Source organism: Gracilinanus agilis, chromosome 4 (assembly GCF_016433145.1).
Source record: "Gracilinanus agilis isolate LMUSP501 chromosome 4, AgileGrace, whole genome shotgun sequence".
In the NCBI taxonomy this organism is placed as follows: Eukaryota; Metazoa; Chordata; class Mammalia; order Didelphimorphia; family Didelphidae; genus Gracilinanus; species Gracilinanus agilis.
Window position 1 is genome coordinate 472,919,936 of NC_058133.1, and position 24,107 is coordinate 472,944,042.

At 41.8% G+C, this 24,107-nt stretch overlaps 1 protein-coding gene across 2 annotated transcripts; it reads right to left on the bottom strand.

Annotated features, from left to right (window-relative positions):
- On the bottom strand, positions 1–18,799 carry PRKAB2 (protein kinase AMP-activated non-catalytic subunit beta 2). 2 transcript variants are annotated; one of them, XM_044676048.1, is made up of 7 exons: positions 18,433–18,799; positions 10,487–10,653; positions 8,165–8,258; positions 6,500–6,614; positions 2,340–2,473; positions 1,500–1,568; positions 1–93 (listed from the first exon to the last, which is right to left on the bottom strand). In XM_044676048.1, exons 1-7 carry the CDS (start codon positions 18,592–18,594, stop codon positions 16–18), a joined length of 819 nt encoding a protein of 272 aa, XP_044531983.1. In that variant the 5' UTR covers positions 18,595–18,799; the 3' UTR covers positions 1–15. The 2 variants fall into 2 exon arrangements, with proteins under 2 accessions (XP_044531983.1, XP_044531982.1); XM_044676047.1 differs by having other exon boundaries at positions 6,494–6,614.
- Positions 18,800–24,107: the final 5,308 nt, after the last annotated feature.

Sequence of the window (24,107 nt, forward strand, 5' to 3'; positions counted from 1 at the left end):
GCGTGGCAGGGCCCTTCAGATGGGCTTGTACAGCAGCGTAGTGACATACTTCTTCTTGTAGCGATGTGTGGCGCTGAGGACCATCACGCTGTCCTGAAAGAGACACACAGACACCTGATCCCGAGTTCGGCTCCCCCTTGACCCCCAACTCCAGGCAGGAAGCTGGCTCTCGGGCTGGGCTGGACTGGAGCCTTGGCCGGAGGCTACTCTGCAGGAGATACGTGTGGCTGGAGGAAGGCTAAAGGCCGACATTACCTCCCGGCTAAAAGCCTTCCCAGAGCTCAGCCTTTTCTCTTTTGGGAGAAATAAGAACTGAAGGGCAGTCCAAAGGGGGTCCAAACCCCCAAATCTTCCCTCCTAGGAGTGAGCTAACTTTCACTCCAAAGAGAAAAAGAACTTGGGAGCAAGGAGGGAAGGAAGGAAGGTGGCTTCTTGGGAGGGTTTGGTCCCCTCCCAGGGGCAAAGATTCTGCAACAACAACCACCACCACAATGGCCGTCAGGAGAGAAACAAACCAAGTATTAGCCACATAATATACCCTTTGTAAATGCTTTCTTTCTAGGGACAGCAAGGAGGCCTAGGGGTTTAGAGCACCAGGTGTGGAGTGGGAGGTCCTGGGTTCAAATCTAGCCTCGGACACCTCTGTGCTGTGTGACCTTGGGCAAGTCACCTAACCCCCACTGCCTGCCCTTACCACTCTTCTGCCTTGGAAGCAATACATAATATTTATATATTTTAAACCCATATCTTCCACCTTGGAATTAATATTGTATCTGAGGAAGTGTCTGAGAGCACATTTGAACCCAGGACCTCCCATCTCCAGCTCTGGCTCTCTCTCCACTGGGCCACCTTGCTGCCCCCTCCTTTTCATTTAACCTTAATTCCTGAAGCCTGAGAGGGGCAATAAGAGAGCAGAGAGCTTTCCTAAGGACCCTGCCGCAGCTCGGCCTAGATCGGCACTGGCTGCCCCTGCTCCTTTCCCTCTCTTCCTAGCCCCCAAGGGCTGCCCTGCCCCTCTGTCCAGCCGCCCAGCTGGAGCACTTCCTTCCTCAGCTCTCTGGGGAGGGAGGAGAAGAGGTCTGGGCACACCATCTCTAAACCGCCAGCCAAGGCGATTGTGGGAAGGAACGCTGCCTCCGTGAAGCTGGCGGTTTAGAGATGGTGTGCCCAGACCTCTTCTCCCCCCTCTGGTGTGGACACTGGGGTGAGCTGGAGGCGGTGGCCTCCAGGGAGGGTCCGAGGCCAGGGGCGGGGCAGGAAGCACCAGGAGTCCCTGCCCGGAGCTCCTCCCTCCCCGGCGCAGATGACAGGAGCTCCTCCCTCCCTAGCGGTGGATCCCACAGACTTGCTGCAAAGGGTGGAGCAGGAAGGCTAGACCCTGGACAGGGCGCTCTAGCCTGGGGAAGTCTGAGGGCAGGAGCGCCTTCTCGGGGTCGCCAGCTTCCTGTCCCCCGTGCCTCCCCCCTCGTTCTGGGAACCCCTCTGGGCCCATAACTCACCTTGATGGACAGCGCGTACAAGTGGTTGAGCATGACATGGTTGGGTTCGGGGAGCAGGGCCGGGTCACACTGGAGAAGAGAAAGAAAATGCCGGAGTCCAACACGAAGCCAACAAACCACTCTTCCTCACAGGCCAAAACTTTATACCCGGGGGGCAGCCAGGGGGCTCAGAGGAGAGAGAGCTGAGCCTTAAGGAGGGAGACCCTGGGTTCAAATCTGGCTTCCGAGGCATCTTAGCAGAGTGACCCTGAGGAAATCACGTAACTGGTATCGTGCTTCTGCCTCGGAATCCAAACCTGTAACACTTCTAAGTATTAAAAATCCAATACTTCTAAGACAAAGGGGAAAGGTTTAAAAAAAAAAAAAAAAGGAAAAATTCACTCCAGGAATAGAAAAATGTCACCCGGAGCTCAGAACAATAACCTTAAGCCTTAAGGCTTACTGAATCCTTCATTCAGATCACAGGAAGCGCACTGATCTGGCTTTGGGTTACCAGTTCTCTGAGGGTGGAGCACACGGCTTGGGCCTCTTTAAATGGCCCCAAACACAAAGACACAATTAAATGGCTAATAAGTACCTGCCAAATGGCGAAAGGCACCCCAGAATACCAGTAGTTTAGGCCTAATTACATTAAAAGCAGCAGAATGCTCCCCGAGGCCCTGGGAGGCCATGAAGGCACCGCCCTCCTCGGGGAGGGGCCTGGGAGCCACACTGCAGCATCAGATCCCGGATGTTGGGCAGCTTTTGGAGCTCCTGCCCTCCAGTCGGGATCCTGCCATGTAGGTACAAATGATCTTTACACAGCAGAAACCTAAGAGGGCAGCGTGAGGAGACACTCACCGAAATATTGGTGTCCTTGTTGAGAATCACCTGGAGGAGGTGAGGAGGGAGGATGGGCGGGGATTTGAAGCGCTCCTCAGATCGAAAGACATACATTTCCTGACCATAAGGCCCTGGGGGAGAGCTGGACAGGTCTGAAAGAAATGTTCCGATTTATTAGAGAGACGATGGACAACGTTAGAGATCATGATCTTGTGGAAATTTGGTCAAGCTAATGCTTTCCCAGCAGCAGTCACTTATTCTGGGATTTGGGAGAGGGCTTTAATGCCAAGGGAAAAAGAGCCCAACTCACACGGGACCAAGAATCCTCCCCTCCGGGCTACTATAATGCCATCTTGGCTCCTCCCCCTTGCTGGAAGACCTCCACCAATGGGATCTGTGTGTCTGACTTTATGTCAGCAAATGAAAATATTATTTAGCAAGTTTATTTTTTTTAATAATTTATTTTATCAATGGTATATAATAACAAATTTCTACCTAAGTTTTCCAGTTATATGTTTCAATTGTCTCCCTCCCTCCCTTCCCTCTCCCCTCCCGGATGTAAAAGTGAAATTTGGGAGATGTCATCTTTAAGTATATATATGTATTTTTCTATGGACATTATCAAACTACATTTCCCGTGGTCCAACGGGTTTCCGGTTCCGGTTCTTTGGGCGTGGGGACACCTACTTCTCCACGCAGGGAAGAGTTTATAATCTCCTGGGTTGGGGGGAGTGGTCTCTTGGCCAGCAGACTGAGGAAGAGGTAATAATGACTGGAGCGGCAATTTTGAATTCTTATAAGCGCGTGGTCTAATAACTTTATCTATCAGCATGGCTTTAATTAAATTACTAATATATATATTTATACCAGCCTTTATTATTTTTCATATTTATACGGAGCAGGGGAGCAATATGATCTGGTTTTATATGGCAAGTTTGTTTTAAAAATTAAATACAATTAATTTGCATATAAAAATTTGTCATGGATGTCTCAACATCCTGTGAAAAAAGTGGAGACATCTGTTGAAATTCAGCCAGGGGTTAGGAATCCCTGAACTAGTTCAAGCTTAGAAAATAAATAACCTTCATTTAGCATGCTGGATTAGAGGATCAAATCCTCTGGCCTTAATGAGCCAGACATTAAATGGGTGACCTATTAGAGTCCACACAAGTATACCCATGGGGGTGATATGGTCATTTCAAATCCCTTGGCCACCAGCTAATTGCTTCTTCTAAACCAGCGGATCAGCAAACTATGGCCTGTGGGCCAGATGCAGCCCCCTGAAATGTTCTATCCGGCCAGGCGACATTATTCCTAATCTGACAAATACAAGTAGGATACAATACAATGAAACTTCGAAAGAGTTGCCTTAGAAACAGACTGACAGATGAATATTTCCTTTCCTTTGGCCCCCTCTTTACAAAGTTTGCCCATCACTGCTCTAAACCATGGGCATTGTGAGGCAAAAGCCTAGACAAAAATCTAAGCGGAAGCAGGGGGAAAGGTACTGAAAATCATTATAATCAATGTGTAACATTGTGCATCTGTATTTGAGTGTTGTACTTTTAAATTTTTTTACTTTTGGAGGCAGCAAGGTGACTCAGTAGATTGAGTCAGGCCTTGAGATGGGAGGTCCTGGGTTCAAATCTGACCTCAGATGCTTCCTAGCTGTGTGACCCTGGGCAAGTCACTTGTACCCCCATTGCCTAGGCCTGACTGCTCTTCTGCCTTGGAACCAATACACAGTATTGATTCTAAAACAAAAGGTAAGGGTTTAAAATAAAATTCTTTTACTTTTACTATCCCCCTTGATCTTAAAAAATTTTTCTAGGCATTAATTTGTATTTTACAAATGAAGAAACACATGAAAAGAAATAAGAGATCATAGAGCTGGTCAGTACCCAAGCTGGGAATGTAGCACAGGCAATATCATCATTCCCAGGAGGATGTTCTTTTCACTATGTCACCATTAATTAATAAAAGAAGGAAAAAAGAAGCTAAAGGAATAGGAAACTGGCTAACACGGAAAAAAGACATAAAGATGGAGCACACAGAGGAGGTGTATTGGCAGGCAGTATATGTGGGGGCCACAGTAAATGACAATTTAATGACCAGGGTATTGCAGGATTCTGGAATAAGATAAAGCATTATGTAAGATATGAAGAAAGTAGATTTTTAGGCAGCCACAGTTCTCATTGTCATTTTTCAACTTTGCAAAAGAGAACCTGCAGCACATTAAATTCTTAATTATTTACATCTTTCCAAAAGTCTCCACTTCCATCATTTATAGTAATCTCTGAAATTTCCTGATCTGAGCACAAGCCCTAAGTCTCTTATGCAGCCCCAAACCCTGTTTATTAGCCTCATTCAAACCTTCTAGCCCTCAGCTCTTTCCCAGGTCCACAAGTGACCTCATCCCATTGTCCAGCAGAATGAGATCATCTTCTATAGGCAGCACTCTCTTCCTAAGGGCTTCTTCCCTCCTGCCCACAAATGGTCTCATCTCTTCCATCCTTAACAAAACCCTAACTCCATCTGCCCACCTTCAATAGCTTTCACCCATTCTCTCTCCTTCCCTTCTAGGCTAACCTCCTCGAAAAGGCCATCTACAACAGATGGCCTTCCCTTCCCTCTTGCTCTCTTTCTTTCTTTTTTTAAACCCTAACCTTCCATCTTAGAATCAAGACCATGTATTATTTCCAAGGCAGGAAGGCAGAAAGGGCTAGGCAGTGGGGGGTAAGTGTCTTGTCCAGTATCCCCCAGCTAGAAGGTGTCTGCAGCCACACTTGAACCCAGGACTCTTCAGTCTCCAGACCTGGCTCTCTACCCACTCAGTCTCCTTGCTGCACCCCCTCAACTCTCTCAACTTTCTGCCTTTCCCCAATTTACTGATGATCTCTTAACTGCAGGATCTAATGGCCTTTTCTCAGTCATCCTTGAGGAGAGCCAGCAGAGCAGCCTGAGGCTCTCTAGTCCCAGCAGCCCTTCTCCCTTTAAGCTCCTTTGCTCGACAATCTTCCGAGGAGTCTTCATGATCGCCTCTGCAGGTGCCTCCCAGCTCTTCTCTCTGGCCCAGAGCTCTGCCTGACCTGCAGGTTCTTATCTCCCTCTGCCTCTTGGCCAGCATGGCCCCCCAAGCCTGATCCCCCTTAAGTCCTCCTAGGTCTCCCTGTCACCTCCAAGGCAGGCATAAAGCTCTAGGCTCCAGAGGCACCGGCCCTCACTGCTCCCTGTCCTGACTCCGGCTGTCCCTGGGGCCCAAAACACTCTCCCTGATGACCACCCCCCCTCCTATAGGAAGACTTTCCCGATCCCCCTTAAGTGGGTGCCTTCCCGCTCAGATTTCCTCTAGCTTTTCCTGGGCGAGCAGCATTGCCTTCCCTGTCAGACTATCCTTGGTGCTTAGCACAGGGCGGACAATTACCAGGAGCTTAATGAACTCTGGTTGGCTGCCAACTGATTCTTTTTTGTGAATATCCAATCAATTATACCACTGCAGTGCCCGAGTCAGGGCTATTCAGAGGTGGCAGATTTAGGAGGCACAAAGAGACGTGTTTTTGTATATAACCAATGAGAAATCTGATTTCATGGTGCGCATCTTTCAAGATTGCACCACGTTGTTTACCCATCCCTCTCCTCATAGGACATTTGGACTGTATTCAGTTCTTTACTGTATTCTGCTCTCCAAATCCTGCAACCCATCGGGTAAATTCAGAGGAAAGTTTTAGTTCTTTTCCTTTAAGGATATTTTTTAAAATTTTCAAAATTAATTGGAAATTTTCAAAAAATAAAAAGCATACAATTTTTCTTCCCTTTAATTTTTCTTTTTTCTCTACTAGTCCCCATCAACCACAAGTAAATTGAAGTAATTCCTGATAGAGCAGGAGAGACCAGTAAGGTCTGGAACCTGAGGGGCAGGTCCACCTAAGCCTTCCTCCCTGGGCCCCCGTAGGGCTGACTCCAGCAGGAGGAGAGCACTCAGGCATGAGTGAGTTGTGCTTGGACAGAAACAGAAAAAAGCCGACAGGAACTGATCCAAATGCTTATGGCTAAAGGTTAAAGAAAGAATCAAAAGAAACTTCTGTTGTACAAAGAAATAAAGCACTGGAGCTCTTAGGAAGTTATGTATGTTTTAATTTCAATTCTATAAGTAAGATCAAAACAAACGTTACCTCGACATGAAGTCTCTGAACTCTCCATAGAATCTAACTTCAAAGCATCAAACACCTCAAAATCAGACTTTTTGACGTGGATCAGATTGTTAATAGTGCCAAGCTGGCTGGTAACAACAGGCTGAAAAAAAGAAAAATGAAAAGTGGAATGAAGTCCTTTTCCAGATCCATCTCTCCTCCTTTTTGCTGAAAATGCTCACATCTCATTTTTCTTTGTCACCAAGAAACAAAACTCAAGAACCACTCAACAAACCCCAGGACAAATCGTTCAAAAAGTGTCTCTTTTCCCAGGCTGAGGTGAGAAATCCTAGGTCCAAATCTGGCTCAGACATTTCTTAGCTATGTGACTTTGCGCAAGTCACTTGACCCCACCACTAATTGACCTTTAGCACTCTTCTATCTTGAAACCAATACCCAGCACTAACTCTAACACAGAAAGTAAGGTTTAAAAAAAAGTTTTCCCTTTCTTTCAGCCCTGACAATAGTGTATTTAAGATATGAAAGGACTGAATTTACCTTAACACTTATTAAGCATCTACCACAATGACTGAAGACACACTTAGTGTCTAAGTGTTGGGCACCAATGAGAATTAACAATAAATAAGCTATGTTCTTTGCTCTACAAGAACTTACAGTCTACGAGGGGAGATGAGGATACATATAAATAGCTACAATAACAAAACATTCAATTTGATTTGATGCATCGGGTGTCCCAGTGTCCACAAGACATGTAAGCTTGTATTGAGAGAAAATTTCTTTTCAATTTTTCACCAAGTTCTTATGACTCTAAATCATTATTCTATGGTAGAAATAGGACACTTAGAATTAGCTAAATTAAATGACCTGCCCATAACCACACAGGGAATAATATCAGAGCCAAGAAGTAAAGTCTTCTGACTCAGTTCCACTGGCCTCTTCTCACTGGCTCTAAGAATTAGGAATGTGCTTAGTAAAAAATGGATGTGGCTGGTCCTAGATACATAGTCAGAGATGTGAGGGATCACTTCATGCAAGGAGAATCAAGGAAGGTTTCAAGGAAAAAGTTGCATTTGACTAAATTCTGAAGGAGACAAGGAATTTCAACAGCTGGAAATATGGGAGAAGGCTGTGGGAAAAAGCCTTCCAAGAAGAGGCCACTTTCTCAGCAAAGTGAGAAAACGTAGGGCATGTTTGGAACTACTGATAAATTGTCCAGTTTGGCTACAGTATGGACTACATGAGGAGGATGAGGATGGCAAACAGCTGGGAAAACAGATCACAGAAGGCCTTGAATATCAGGATAAATTTGGGCTTTATTCAGTGAACCATGAGGAGCTGCCAAAGACAGTGACTGTTCGTTGTTTTTTGAATAAAAAAGCTTTGTATCCCCAAAGACTATTATAGTTCTTTGTATGCACCAAGGCACTTAGGAAGTGTTTTCTTTTGTTTTGTTTTGTTTTTAATTGAAAACAAATGAGTAGAGAAGAGACGTGATTAATCTTCTAGTATGCAACTGATCTAATCTGGGCAGGATGGATTGGAAGGTTGGTACAATACAGAAAACGATATCAGTTAGTAAACTATTATGACAATCTGACAGTGAAAGGCAAAGAGAGCCTGGTCTGGAGACGGGGCAACAAGAATGGAAGGATGAGGGTGACATTAGAGGTATTCCAACAAAGGTTTGCTTACCTCTGATGGATCATGGACCCACTGGCCATCCACGAAAAACTTGTACTGGTGCTCACCCTCAGGGAGGTCCAAAATGGCAACAAAATCATTGTGGCTATAAGGAAATGGAGGATGAGAAGAGACTGAGTCACTCTACCAATGGGCTGGGCAATCTTTGCTGTTTTCAGAGCTAAGACTGTTCTTTCCCTCCTCAAATATTCTTAAAATGCTCCACCAATATGTCTGTTTTGCCTCTGCATTTTGCTTCAACAATTTAATGATCTGTGATTTGTATTATTATACTCCCTTCACTGACACAGAATGAAGACCCTCTATGACTCATGAGAGGGGAGTCTAGCAGGGGCTGAATAATCCAGTACTATGAAGCCATTGGGTACAAGAGTCCCCCCAAATCCACCCCCAGGTCTCACACTTGATCTCCTTGTGGCAGGTGTTGTCATTTTCCATCTTTGCATCCCCAAATATCTTTCAGAGTTGCTATTTAATTTGTTGGAATGATGTATTGGGTTGGCATAAGGGCTGATTTTAGGAGCACGGAAATAGTGTGCAGTAGGAGAAAGAGCACTGAACTCTGTTCCCATGAAAACATCCATGACTTGAGGTTCCTCATCCTCCACTCTATTATGACCATGTAATATTTATATGAATCACCTATTTGGAATTAATTCTACTCTAAATATGTATATGTTTAGAATAAATAATGTATTTATTCTAATAATATAATATTATATATCTTAATTACACATAGATATATATAAATTATAATTATATAAACATAAATATATAATTATAAAACAATATAATAATTCTAATAATATAATAAAAATAAAAACATATATACATATATATGTATATCTCTCTATATAAAAAACAAGTGAAGTGGCTCATTATAAAATAACTTTCACTTCTGGAGGAAAAAGATGATCTCTAAGGGCTAACTGGAATCATCAGTTTTAGGCACAGCAAGACCTTAGATATCATCTAGATTCCTTTACTTTCCAGAAGTGGAGACTGAAGCAGAGAACTCAAACAGAGTGACTTGCTCAGGGTCACTCAATAAATATGAATAATGGCTTAAAATGTTTGTTTTGGCTAAATTATTGGTAATAGATGAGTCCCCTTCTGAGGAAATAAAATTTATTCTATGTGATTTCTAGAAATTCACGGTAGAAAAAATTTTGGATTTCTTCTTCTTGGTTTTGGAATCCCAGTTCTGCCATTTACTACCTGTATATCCTTCTCTAGGCCTCAGTTTCCTTGACTGTAAAATGAGGAGGTTGGATCAAATGATCCATAAGGTCCCTCTCCAGCACTAATTCTACGAATGAGTCATTGAAAATGTGTTTGCCCTAACTAGACATTTATGCTCTTTATAATATTTTCTTATCCTTTATAGTTAACAAAGAACCTTCAGGAACAATATCTCATTTTATACTTACAACTACCCATTGGGGTAGATAAGGTAGCTATCATCACTGTCATCACATTATTTTACAAATAAAGAAAGTGAAGCCTAGAGGGGCAAATGTCTTAGCCCAAGTTCTATCCACTAGTGAGAAGTACCACCAGAAATCAAACTAATTCTCTACCTAGCACTCCTTCCACTATACCATATTTAAGCAAACACACACATATCACAACACACTCCTCAACTGAAATCTTACAAGATTTGGGGTATTACAGCCTTCAGAATAACATGAATCCACCTTCATGGAAGCAGAGAATTTTATAGCTGGAAGGAACCTCAGTTTCCCCAAAAGAATCTACTCCAGCATAATGGAGAGGTCATCCAACCTCTACCCAAAGACCTTCTGTGAGGAAGAATCCACTAGTTCCCTTTGGGGAAACTCATAGTTAAGAGGCATTCCCTTTCTTCAAGTCTTAATTGATTCTTTTTCCATCTGTTATTCATGTTTTCTGTCTTTTGGAGCTGATGGAACAAGTCTAATGTCTCTTCCATATGAGAGTCTGCCAAGTACTCTGGGACAGTTCTCATGTCTCCCAGAGTGGTCTTTTCTTCAGGCTAAATATCCCTTCTTGGACTCCATCAAAAGGGTTTAGTTACCAAAAATTTCCAATGGACCTCAGTTTGTGGTCTCAAAGTCTGAGATTCTTTGGTCCATTAATGGTACAAATAATAGCTGTGGCACAATAACTTGGCTTGCACATACTAACTGTGGATATACTATGTGGCCATAGAACTAATCACTTTATGAATGATGCTCAGAAGCTATAGAGATCTAATTCCATTACTCTTCTTGGGAAGGAGGAATGTTCTCAGTTTGACACCCTAGGGACCCACTAAAAAATACCTATCTTTACCTCTTAATGAGTGGGATTTTGGCACTCCAATTGTTGAAGGAACCAGAGATGAAGACTTCCTTGCCTCCCTCAGACCATCGGATGACTGTGGGACGGGCTTGTTGCATGGGCTTCACAGAGTCCTCCAAATCCTGCTGCCATGACACAAACTCTTTGTCCCCAGGGAGCTGTAAGAAAAAATACCAAGGTCATCCCTAGAATCAATCACAGCACAAGTTTCTTTTTCTTTCTTCCTTTTTTTTTTAAATGTTAAAACTTTTCAAAACTTTCTTTAAACCTGTTTAAAACAACTCTAAGACAGAAGGGCAAGTGCTGGGCAAATGGAGTTAAGTGATGACCTACCCCGGGTCACAGAGCTGACTATCTGAGGCTAAATTTGAACCCAGAACCTCCCATTTCCAGGCCTATGCACTCTATCCACTGAGCCACCTTGCTGCCCCAAGAATAGCTAAAGTTTAACCAGAACCCAATAAACAAACTAGTACACATTTCCTTAGTCAAGTAGAGACTAGCTTGGAATATAGTATATAAGCAGTGTTGATCATGACAGGCAAATCATTCCACCTTTTCAGAGCAGCAGCCTCTTTCTCTATAAAATGATTTCCTAATCTCTATATAAATCAGATAGTTGAAGGATGCTATAAGTATACTGAGTTCCTCTGCTGAAATTATGAAGCTGTGTTGCTATTTTTAACATATAGTCATGCCCGACAGTTGCCTTAAAGGACACCATGACGGTGGTAGGATCTTTTTTATTTTGGGGGGGGAGGGTAACCATTATCACATCAATCTTACAGGTGACCAATAGGCAAATATGGACAACTTTCAATTTTTAATTATAATAAAATGTCAACAAATCATTCATAAATCAAATTTAATTAGTAGTTTTCAATTACAGAAAAGAAATCAGGAAGGGGTGTGTTTATGAATAATCACCAAAGTGGATAATCAATTTTCACAAATTCAGAGGGAGTTGTATAAGGCCTTATTTATTCTGCTCAGTCTGCTCTAAATAAATTAATTTAGAGTGGATTGGTGGAAAGCTCTGGGGACTTGGGGAACCAGCAATGATGCTGCCTGAACAGCTCCCTTTAACCAAGGCAGTGCCAAACTCCCTGATGTTTACAAAATACCAAAAGAATTACTCATTTGGTTCTTTCCACAACTGTCCTCTACCCACCCTTAGATGACTAGAGGGAGAAGACAAACAAAATCTTCAAAGCTCAGTTAAGTAAAAAAAAAAAAACAAAAAAAAAAACCCGGCAATGATCATCACCACAACAAAAAAATCTAGAGCTTCTTTTCATGTAGTATTTTTTTCCAAACATCTGAAGTGATTCTAGTTCTCAAAACTACTCCAGAAGGCAATTTATGGGAGAAAGCACAAAGAAAGCAAATTCAGAATAACATACACATTGAAAATGACTATATTTTTAAGATAACACAAAAGCCTCCTAGGCACACAAAAGAAAAGCAGATTGGGAGAAGAAAGAAAATAAGATGTTTAACTAGAGTTTCAGGTTTAAATAGTTTTTCCCATTATCAAAATATAAAAAGTTCTTCATTTACCCTATTCAGATTTTATTTCTCATTCCACTTGTTTTTGTTAAGATTGTAATTAAATTTGTAATAAAATGTTTTATAAGACATACAAATAGTTAACACTGAAAAAGATTCAAAATTATTTCCCTAATGTTATACATTGTGAATGTTATAGATGGGGCAGCTAGGTGGCATGGCAGAGAGGGTGCTGGGTCTGGAGTTGGGAAGACCTGAGTTCAAACCCTGCCTCAGGTACTTACTATGTGACTCTGGGCAAGTCACTTAACTCTGTTGGCTCACTTCCTGTGTAAAATGAGCTGGAGAAGGAAATAGCAAACTGTACCAGTATTTCTGCCAAGAAAACCCCAAATGGGGTCATGAAGGGTCAGACACAAATGAATAAGACTGAATAACAACAGCAAATATCGAGACAGCTGGAAGAAAAATAAAATCAAAGAACACTAAAGCTTCTGGGAAAGAAAAACCAAAGAACCCTAAATCTCTCCACTCAGAGCAAGCAGTTCCCTTTTGGATGAGGTCACGCAGACTTGCATGCACCTGCGGCTTCTGTGAGATGCCAGCCTTGGGGAGGCGAGCCCCATGGAGCTGAACCAAAGCAGAAGAGGGCTAGAGTCACCCAGGATCGGAGCAGAATTCAATCCTAGGGATCTAGGATTTGATCTTCAGCAGTATATTGACTGAAATAGATTGCCTCTTTTTTTTTAAACCCTTACCTTCCATCTTAGAATCAATATTATATATTGGCTCCAAGGCAGAAGAAGGGTAAGGGCTAGGCAATGGGAGTCAAGTGACTTGCCCAGGGTCACACAGCTGGGAAGTGTTTGGGGCCAGAATTGAACCCAGGACCTCCCATCTCTAGGCCTGGCTCTCAATCCACTGAGCCACCTAATTGCCCCCTACTGCTTCTTAAAAAAAAAAAAAAAGATACAAACAACTATATGCAGATGACTAGAAAGAAAATGAACTTAAAAAAAAATCTTTATCCTCTGTCTCGAAGAGGACTGAGAGGCAGTGAGACCTAATAGCCTGGCGTTTAAACCCAGCTCAGACCTCATTGGCAGACCCTTGGTAAGCTGACTTTTTAATGCTTTAGATATTCTCTAAGATGGAGGGAGAGAGACAGAGATAGAGACCCACAGAGAGAAAGAGACAGAGAGGGAGAGAGAGATCCTTTTGCCAGCTAGTGAAGCCAATGGACCCTTCATCAGAATAATGCTGTTATAGGGGGCAGCTGGGTAGCTTAGTGGCCTGAGAGCCAGGCCTAGAGATGGGAGGTCCTAGGTTCAAATCTGGACTCAGCCACTGCCTAGCCATGTGACCCTGGGCAAGTCACTTGACCCCCATTGCCTACCCTTACCGCTCTTCTGCCTTGGAGCCAATACACAGTTGACTCCAAGACGGAAGGTAAGGGTTAAAAAAAGAAGAATGTTGTTATACATTTAGAATACCCAGAATTAAAAGGGAAATCAATTATATTGAAATATAGCTATCAAAAAACAAATTTTAAACCATGGTCACAGAGTCTAGGTTAAGAATCTCTGCTCTAAAACTCTAAATTGCAAAGCAGGTGTTGACCTAAATGGATGAAGGCGGCTTTATTGATTTCCCACCTCGATGAGATCCCAGGTCCAGGCTCCATCCCTACTGAGGACCTGAAAGAGGTAATGGGGGAAAGAGACACATTTCAAGAGCCCCAAGTCCCTGGACAGCACCCCTGGTCTTTGTTCAGTTCATTGGACACTGACTATCTGGCAAATGGGAAAAGGCTCCTTTTTTCTGGACTTTACAATGGGTGTTTGTTTATCTAAAACCTAAATGGCATCCAACTGTTATAATCTGGGGGAATTGTCATACCCTGGGCAGTAACCTCTCTGGAGAGGCTGTTCTCTCTAGTAAGGCAAATAACAGTAAAGAGATTAATTCCTGAGTCATCATTCTAGGAAATGGGGGAAAGTAGCACAGAGCAAATGACTCTGAGACTTCTCCATGTTTTAACTGAGAAAGTGGCTTAACTGACAGAAGGGCTTATGAAGAAGAGGAGAGGCAGAATAAACCACCAGAATCCATTTCTAGTACCATTTTTCTTTACCTCTCAAACTGAGAGCCTTTCAAAGTAAACGAAATAAGAAATGCTGTGTCACTGGTGGATTAAATTACAAATTTGGTTGGGTAGGAAGAGAAGTACTAGGCACACCCCTATCTCCTTAAAAAGTAGGCACAAATACCACCTCTCATTTTATTTTTAATTCACCCAGTTAGGACATCCGAGTCAGTCCAGAGCAGATTAAAGTGAAGGCTCTAAAAGGGACAAATTAAAAGCTTTAGGGTGTATCGTTATTGTGTCAAGCTGGCCCTATAGAACAGCACTACATTTCTCAACATTAGTGAGGTTCTGGTTGTTGTCTTCTAAATCTGGAGTCAAGACCATTCTGAATTTTCCTAGGAGGCTTTCCTTGGCAATTCTGGAAACAACTCCAAATGGCTGGGAGTCCTTGGAGCTCAAGCTTTGTGACACTAGGAAGATGGGGGAAAGAATCTATTTAGTTCAAGAATGTGCTGCATTAAGCCTCACACAGCCTTTAAAACTGCTGGGGAATTCCTCGCAAAGGCAGAGAACATCTCTTCTATTCTTACACCCAAAGCAACCAGTTTGGGAGAACTCCCCTCTTCCATGTCTACACTTCTAAAATAAAAGCCATCCTGAGTAAATCCAACATCAACTGTCATTCCGTAAACAAGTGATGATAGCAGTTCAAAGACCTAGAGAAAAAGGGAGACAAATCTGCAAAAAAAACCAAAGGTGGCATTGGATGTCAGACGTCCAGGTGTTTTAGAGAAAAGCAATTGTAAGAAACTGCCAGGCAGAATTAACAGCTGACAGGATTATAAATTTAGAGCCAGAAGGGGACTTAGAGGATGTGGAATCCAACCTCCTCATTTTAAGTAGGACAAAACCGAGGCACAGAGGTCACACAGCTTGTGTCTGAGGGAGAATTTGAACCCTGTCTCCAAGCCCAGACAAGAACATGCAAACATTGGGACAATGAAGTGGTTAAATGGATAGATATGGGAAATCCTGAGTTCAAATCTGCCCCCAGACACTTTCTGGCTGTGTGATACCAGGCAACTCACTTAACCCTGACAGCCTAGCCCTTCCGGCACTTCTGCTTTGGAACTGCTACTCAGTATTGGTTCTAAAACAGAAGGTAAGGGTTTAAAAAAAACAAAAAAACAAAAAAAAACACCTACATTAGGAAGCCAAGGATTCTTGGTCACATATCCAGTCTAAGCCACTTTAACAATGTGTCCAATACGCTGACCTGGAGTCGGAAGACCTGAATTCAAATGTGACCTCAGACATTTACTAACTGTGTAAACTTGGGGGGGAGGGGTGTTGCGGAGGTGAGGAATTACATCTTTATTTTCACTAACCTCCAACTGAAATTCAGCATTTCCTTCAATTATTTAAAAACGTCATTTTCAGACAAGGAGTCCATAGGCTTGATTTGGGAAGGAGGTTTGTTAACACTCACAAATGAGTTTAAGAATCCTGATTTGGAGAGAGAATTCTAATTTTTGCATAGCTTGTCCTTGCAAGTCATCCTCAGCTCCTCCCTTGGGCTCAGTCCACATATCCATCCAATCTGATGCCAAGTCACCAAACAAGTCACTTAACCCTGTTTGCCTGAGTTTCCTCATCTGTAAAATGAGCTGGAGAAGGAAATGGCAAACCACTCTAGTATCTCTGCCAAGAAAACCCCAAATGAGGTCATGAAGAGTCGGATGCGACTGAAATGAATGAACAAAAACAACCAACAAACTAAAAACCTGGAAAAGAGGAGCAACCCAACAGCAGAGATCCTTCTTTTTGGTGCTTCTGTCCACAAATCAGGGGCAGCCTGCAAAGGGATCCCCTTCTAGAAAAACACAAACCTGTTACACACCACATTTTAGTTCATCGAGTCCACGAAGTCTCATTAAATATCTACAGTGATGATGGCACTGGGATGCCATCTAGCCATCTAGCTTGGGCCCTGGTAGAGAACCCTAACCAACAAGCATTGCAGACAATTCCTTCATTCCTCTCCAGACTTTCTCGTCAGTTAGCATAGAGATTTTCCTTACAGGGAGCCTTCTCCTGTTATTGTTCCCCATTATTCCTAGTTTGTGGTCCTGGGGCCAAGGAGAACAGATCTAATCTTTTTTTCTGCGTGATTGCTCTTCAGAATACCTGAAAGCAGTTTCAAGTCCCCACTAAAGTCTTCTCTTCCTCAGGCTAAAATACTTCACATGCCGAAACCAAAGTTTAAGGGCCTGCCTCTTCTGAACATTCTTTAGCTTCCTGAGATCCTAAGAAGCCACCAAGTCCAACCCCCTACTTTTACAGATGAAGAAACTGAGGTAATTTCTGTGCCCAGAGTCATGTGTCTGAAGTAGATGGGATTTGAACCCAGGTCTACCTGGCCCCAAGTCCAGTGCTCTACCCAATCCAACACACTGTTTTATCACTGGTCTTCCTACATTGTGGTTCTCAGAATGGAATACAATATTCTAATATATGAGCTGGCCAGAAAAGAATACATGGAAATTATTATGGCTTTCATCCTATAAAATGTCTCAATGCAGATTATGCTTTTTTGTTTTTAGGCTGTGTAGCAAAGTTCTCATATTGAGCTTGGAGGCCAATAAAGCCCCGCCAGGTTTTTTTCAGATGAAAAAGTCAATGTTCCACCTGTTCTTACCTTCGAAGTCATTGTTGAAAGATCCAAAGAGTGACACATATCTGGGCTTCTTAGGCTTCTTATATCTGAAGGTCCTAGACATCCCCCCAACCCTACTGTCATGGAGTGATTTCAGAGGATCTATAAACTTTTTGAGGGGAATGGGGTGGGGAAATACATCATTATTTTCACCAACCTCCAATTGAAATCCAGTATTTCCTTTCATTATTTAAAAACATTATTTTTCAACCAAGAAATCCGTACGCTTGCTCTGAGTAGGGGGTTTGTTAACATACAGAAACAAGGTTAAGAATCCCTGGTTTAGGGAGAAAGTTCTTATTTTTTGCAGAGTTGTTCCTTGCATTGCTCCCAGTCACCCATGCTCCCAAGTCATCCTCAGCTCCTCCCTTGCACTTACTCCACTAATCCATCCAAGATGTCACCACGGCTGATTGGTTCTACCTTAGCAACATCTCACCTATACATGCCCTTCTCTCCACTGACAAAGCCACCTTCTGGTTCATCAGCTCAAGCCTGGACTATCCCAAGAGCCAGCTGTCTGCACTACCTAACTTTTCCCCCTCAATCTACAGCCAAAGTGATCTTTCTAAGGCCCCCTACTTAGTAAAATACTCCCTTTTCTCTTTGTAAGGAAACAAAACTTAAAAAAAAAAACCCTAATACTCCTTATTACTTGCAGGATTAAATGTAAATATATTATGTGTGTACATTTATTTATTTATTAGTTTGTTTGTTTCCCTGTTTGAATTTTAAACCCCTTCACAGCCTGGCCTTTCCTATCTTTCTGGTCTTCTTACACTTCCTTTCCACCTATTCTTAATCTGGTGGCACCAACCTCCTTGCTGTCCCTGGATCATGAAACTCCCATCTTCGGACTCAAACACCTGGAATACTTCTTTTTTTCTACCATCCGGCTTCCTTCAGGATTCAGTTCAAATTCTACCTTCTGCAAAAGGCTTTTCCCCCTCTTCTGAGTTGACTCCCATTTACTTTATATATCTGGTCTGTTCACAGCGTTTTGAACGCTCTCTTCCATCAGAATGGATGTTCCTTGAGGATAAGATTTGGTTGGGGTGCTCAGGGGCCTCTCCCGGCACTTGGACCATCCCACAGAAAAGATTTAAGACTTTCTGGTGGTTCAGATCTGGCCTCAGACACTTCCTAGCAGTGTGACCACGGACAAATCACTTAACCCCTATTGTCTAGCCCTTACCACTCTTGCCTTGGAACCAGTACACAAGATTGATTCTAAGAGTTAGGGTTAAGTAAGGGTTAAAAAAAAAAAAAAGACATGCTGGTTGAGGTGACAACCTTCCTCCCTGCACTACTCAAGATGCATTTGTGCCTGCCTCTTCTTCCTCGTAGGACCCTGCGGCACAAATCTAATCCATTTTCTCCGCATGACATCTCTCCAAACCCTTGAACCCTCTACAAACCTGAAGAGGGCACAGCTTGGAGTATTCTCCTGCAATTGCCCTGACGAGAAATTGACTAGACGAAGAACTCCCCAAATGAGAAACTGACAGACTTCCAAGGGTTAGATCAAGGCTGCTGGCTGAGGAAGGGCGGAGATGGGCAGGGGATGCAGAGGGGACGAAGGAGATGAGGGGACCCCCACCCCCACCACCCGGCTATGCGCACCTTGGAGTCGGGCACACTGAAGACGCTCGGGTCGTCCGTGCTGCCCACCATGATCTTGTGCGGATGCTCCTTGCCCTGCGGCTGCCCACCGGCGCCATCGGCTCGGTGGGATTTGGAGCCGTGGCGCTCCCCGGGCACCCGCTCGCTGGTGGTGTTACCCATGGCGGCTCAGCAGCGGGGATTCTCAGCGCGGGGTCGCGCGTGTCCTACTACTCCTCCTTCTCCCCGGCCGCCGCTGCCCCTCCCCAGGCTTCCTCAGGTCGCCGCCTCCTCCTTCTCTGGGGAAGACGGCGAGCAGGAGACCGGGATCCCCTGCCTTCCTCCTACAGCTCTCCGGGAATTCCCCAGGACATCCGCCCCCACCGCCGAGGATGCAGTCCCAATCGCCTCAGCAGCGGAGCGCTCTACTCCCAGGGGGAGGGGAGGGGAGGGCAGGGAGAAGAGGGAGGGAGGGAAGCGTGTGCGCGTGCGCAGACGTAATTGTTCTCGGGAGAATGGGGGCTCAATAAAGTTATTGAAACGGAAGGCGCAGCTGTTCGCATTTCCTCCTAAAATGGCGAGGAGGTTGTCGGGTGACCGCCCTGTTTCGGCTTCCCTCCCTCCCCCACTCGTAACCCACTACTACCCTCAAGGTGCTGAAGTAGGTTCCCTGAGCGTGGCCCTGAGGGAGGGAGGAGGCTCTTCTCCCAGGAGCCTCAGCCTCTGAGTGTGGAGGGATGTAGAGATAGAACCGAGACGGACCCTAATGAGAGACATAGTATCCTGCCCGCCCCTTGCACAGATGAAGAAATGGATGAAGAAACTGAGGCCCAGAGAGCGGCGTGGGGGTGGGGTGGGGAAGTGACTTGTATTTATTTCAGCCCCTATTGTAGGGTGGACGACTTCAGGGACATTTGTTCCCCGTTTCCAATTTTTGATTTTCAATATCTTGCTTAAATAATTCAGGGAATATCTTGTTCACTATGTAGTATTCCCCCTCCCCCCATTTTTATTTCATTAACTATTTCCCAATCACATTTTTTAAAAAAAGTTTTAACATTCCATTAAAAAGTTGAGTTCTAAATTGTCTCCCACCCCAGAGAAGATAAGAAATATGATACCGATAATACCTGTGAAGTCATGCAAGACATTTCTATATGAGACCTGCTGCTGCTGCTGCAAAAAAGGAGGAAATATAAAATTTTAAAAGTCTACTTCAGTCTGCACTTAGAGTTCATCAGTTCTTTCTCTGGAGGTAGATAGCATTTTTCATCATGGGTCCTTCGGAATTGTCTTGGATCATTATATTGATTAGAGTAGCCAAATCTTATTTTTTCTTCTTTTCAATGAAGTGGGGTTCTTCATAACACAAGTCCCAGACACCCAGAAATTCCATAATTGGAACCATTATTTATTGGTTAAAGAAGGAGAAAAGAGAAAAATTATTATTAGCAGCTGGGACAGCCTTCTCTAGTGGAATCTGTACAGACTAACATTACAATAGAGCTTATATAGGTTTACAAGATACAAGGCTATCCCCTTTCACATCCAGGTTCTTATTTGTCAATATCGGTAGTGATAAGTGGGTGACATTTAGGATATTTACTCTTCACATATACCTAAACACTCAACCTTAGCTATATGTTTACCCTACATTCTATTCTAACCTATTTGTTTGTACCTAAATACTCATCCCCAGTTAACTATGAATGTTTACCTTGTATTCCATCCTGACCCATTTGTTTGTACTGGTGTCTTTTTGATATATGCAGGGGGAATTTATGACTCTGACCCATCACTTGCCTAGGTTGCTTGACCTCCTGGAGGGATTAGGTCAGTTTCCTAAATAATGCAGTAATGAATTAATCTACTTCAATTCTACTTTATTCTCTAACCTATTTAATTTATTCAGTCTGCTTCATTCTTGTCTGTTGAAATGTTTCATTCTTTGTTATTTGGGCTCACCATGTGCTGCACCCACCAATTTTGAAGCAGGAGTTGGATGTTGCAGAAGTTTGAGGCTTATGTAAAATCTACATGCCTTTGAACTTTGTTAGAGCCATATTTGAACATATATGTCTCCTCTTTCTCATCTTTGCAATTACCAAGTATCAGAGTTGATTTGATTTAATCCAAAGATGGAAAAAAGTGAGAAAGGGTAGATATATATGGTCAAGTAGTTTTAAAAGAAAGAAAACTCAGAAAATCCAAAAGACTTATAGATTTTACAGAATCTACAAGATTCTGCATCACCAGCTCTTGTTTCAAAATTGGTGGGTGCAGGATATAGTGAGTATCAAATTATATAGTAAAGAATGAAACTTTCCATTTCAACAGACAAGAAAAAGTGTAAGGTCTTCTAAGTTCTTCATGGAAAATAAAAATGACTAATGATACAATTTCATCTAGAAGCTAAACAATGTAAACTGATTCTCATAAGAAAGGAATCCAAAAAAGGCCTTAATCAACAAATATCTGACTTATTTGCCAGAGATGCCTGTCAAAGACAATACCAGGTTAGAATGTGAACACTGTAAAAAATCACAAAAAATTATAGATGTATAGTGAAAAGCAAAAGAAGGTCAAAGCATCCAGAAAGCTTGGCAAGGTATCCAACTAAACAAAGTCATCCCAATGGAATTCAAGAATAATAAGAATGAAGACTACAAATAGGAAAAAAAATAAAGGAAAGGTTAACAAAAAATTTTTAACAAACTTCTTTAAGGCTAGTGGAATCACTATATTTCAACCCTAAAATTTTAAGTCCTGAGGTAGAAATGGCACTAAAGAAAACAAACACAGGAAAAGCAATTGGATTTGACCAAGTAAATTTCTTCTGGAGATTACAGAATTCTGAAGACATTAAGAGACTAATAAAAAGTATTGGAAAGAGGAAAAGATACCAAAGTATGGAAAGAAATGTTGATGGAGACAACATCAATGACTATTGACATATATAGCTTCTCTCCTATCTATATTAAATTTTTATGGCATTCATCTGCATTAATTAAGGTTATCCTTGATAATATTTGTAGGGAATAAACAGGCGTTATGAAGTAATATTCACCAGTGGACATAATTGACAACAATCTTGAAATTGAAAGATGTAGGATACAAAATTCCATTGTACTCCTGGCCATCACACCACGATATCGTCGATCCTCTTTGAAATGCAGGGTGAACAACCATGCTGATAAGACAAATTGCCCACATATTGAGTAGAGCTGTTGTACAAGAAGGCCATAGAATTAAAAAAAAAAAAAATCAAAAGCCATCAAGCTCTAAGTGTGTATATAACTATGTGTATATAACAAGAGAAGTTTAATGGAAATCAAAATAAAATTTGTATTGAAAAATAAGTTAATAGGATTGTCAAGGATAGAAGGGAAATCCTCAAATTTAAACGTATTATCAAATACAAAAAGCAAGTTCATTGTATATAAAACTTAAAAGATAAACTGAGTTTTAAAAAGAATTTACTTTTTTTTTAGCAGTATTCCTTAAGTTTTACAGGCAAAGAATGATAATTACCATCTAACTTGTAATGCTTAGCAAAATGTGGCCAGAGTGATTACACATTCGAATATTCTAAGATCATGTTACAAATAATATTGATATAGATGGATATATTAAAAATATTTAATAGTTTATTTAAAGCCATATTGGTAATTAAGAAGGCCACATGCCTGCTAAGATCTAATTCAAATGCTCTGCCATTACCTCTGCCTACCTGGCTTGTTCCGCAGGAAAGAGAGCATCTCAATCAAGTTCAGAGACTTTATACCTCTGTCTAAGTAATCACACTTCCTGCCCACCTGTATTATGTAAGAAGAATCATGGGAAATATAGTTTTCAAGTCCCCTAAACACCCGCAGGAAGTTTATATCATGGACCTGAATATTAAGACTCAATGAACCCCAAAGAACCCCAAATTTCCACTAATACATTCCTCCCTGAGAGTGGAAAGAGACTGGTCTCCTTGAATGCTCTTGTAAACATAACTTTTAAATTACAGAAATTTGGGGATAAAAGAAAAGAGGACAAAAACTAGCCTCATTGACAAAAAGCCAATTGGGGGCAGTCCCCTATTGGCATGAGTGTACATTTAAAACAAATGCATTCAACTCCCCATAGTTCAATCAACTACACCCCAAAGTTCATTTTGGATCTTCATGATCCAGTGAAGGCTCTTCAGGCATATTCATGGTGCCTTCTTCAAACAGGTTTGTTGTCTGGATTCTGGGGAGATGGCAAATTTCTTATCCTAAAATTACTCTCAAAGAATTTAAACTTTACATTATAGATTATAAAACACACATTCCCTTCTGAGGAGAATTATACATCCCCCCCTGAAATTACCCTCAAAAGAGTTAAAATTTTGCATTATAGATTATAATACAGACATTATGATTATAAAACTTATACACACCCTGAGGAGAATCAATAGCACATTCTCCCCTGAAGAGGGTTAAGGCCAACACCCAGATCAACCAAGGATACATGGCTGAGTTTTTGGGGTTGTGTAAAATCAATTGGCAAAAGAAAAAAAATAAAAAGCAAATAAAAGAGAAAAATTAACTTGTGAATGAATGAAATGTAAAATGTCAAAGTCTTGTGTGCAAAAAAAATGTAAGGAAAAATAAATTTATAACAGGTCCTTGAATCAAGGCTCAATTAAAGTGATTTAAGCAGTTTGCAATTACCCATTCAGGAGCCAGGACTACAGAAAGTTGCCATTCTATATATAAGAGAAATAACAGGCCCAAATATGTGTGCAAGGGAAGTGTCTTTCCCTGGTCTTATTTGCCTGCACCTTCTCAGGCATGAGCCATAATGATAGCAAATCTTAGGTGCTCAGCTGGGAAATGAAGCTCTGGGGAAGTCTAGCTTCTAACATATTAGAAAAACTGCAACCCCAAACCTCAAGCACTAGTTTCAAGCCCTTCAGTAATGGCATAGAACTTCCTCAATCCATGGTCTGCATGACCTTTTGCTCCTTGGCACTTTGCAGATTCTTAGTCAGTCTCTATGACCTTGTGGCTCTTTTTCTCCCTTCTCCTGGAATCAGACAGAGAGACATTAATCACAGTCCCATAATATTTACTAATAATTGGAAGGTTACCATAGTCTAAGGCTTTTTGGGTATGCATTAATATTATAGCAAATATATATTAATATTAAACTTATATCATTGTAAAATTAAAAAAGGATTAACATTGATTATATGTACTTTCAGTACAAAATGAGAAAAAGGGAAAAAAGAGTCAATTATGCTATTAAAAAAATTAAAAAGAAAAGCAATAAGAAAATTAAAAATTCAGGGAAAAATACAATACTTCCAAGCATAAAAATGAGAGAAAGAAACACATATTGCATTGCACATGCAAGTAAGAAAAATAAAAGGATGTTTCAAAAATCAAAAAATATATAGCTTAGAATTAGTGAAAGTTTTTTTCCCTAAAAATGAGATCCATTTCCTGTTAAGCTTTTGCATGAACTGTGAAGGTAAATGGTTTTTACAAAATAGCAGATTCATAATGCACATTCAAATAAAGCACCATAATTTCCTATAACACATTTAAAGACAATAGCAAACAAACCCATTAATTATAACCACTTGCTGTGATGTTTAAAAAATTGTATACTTGTTATAAATTCAACAGGTATAGTATATCATTCAGCCTTGGCTGAGATAT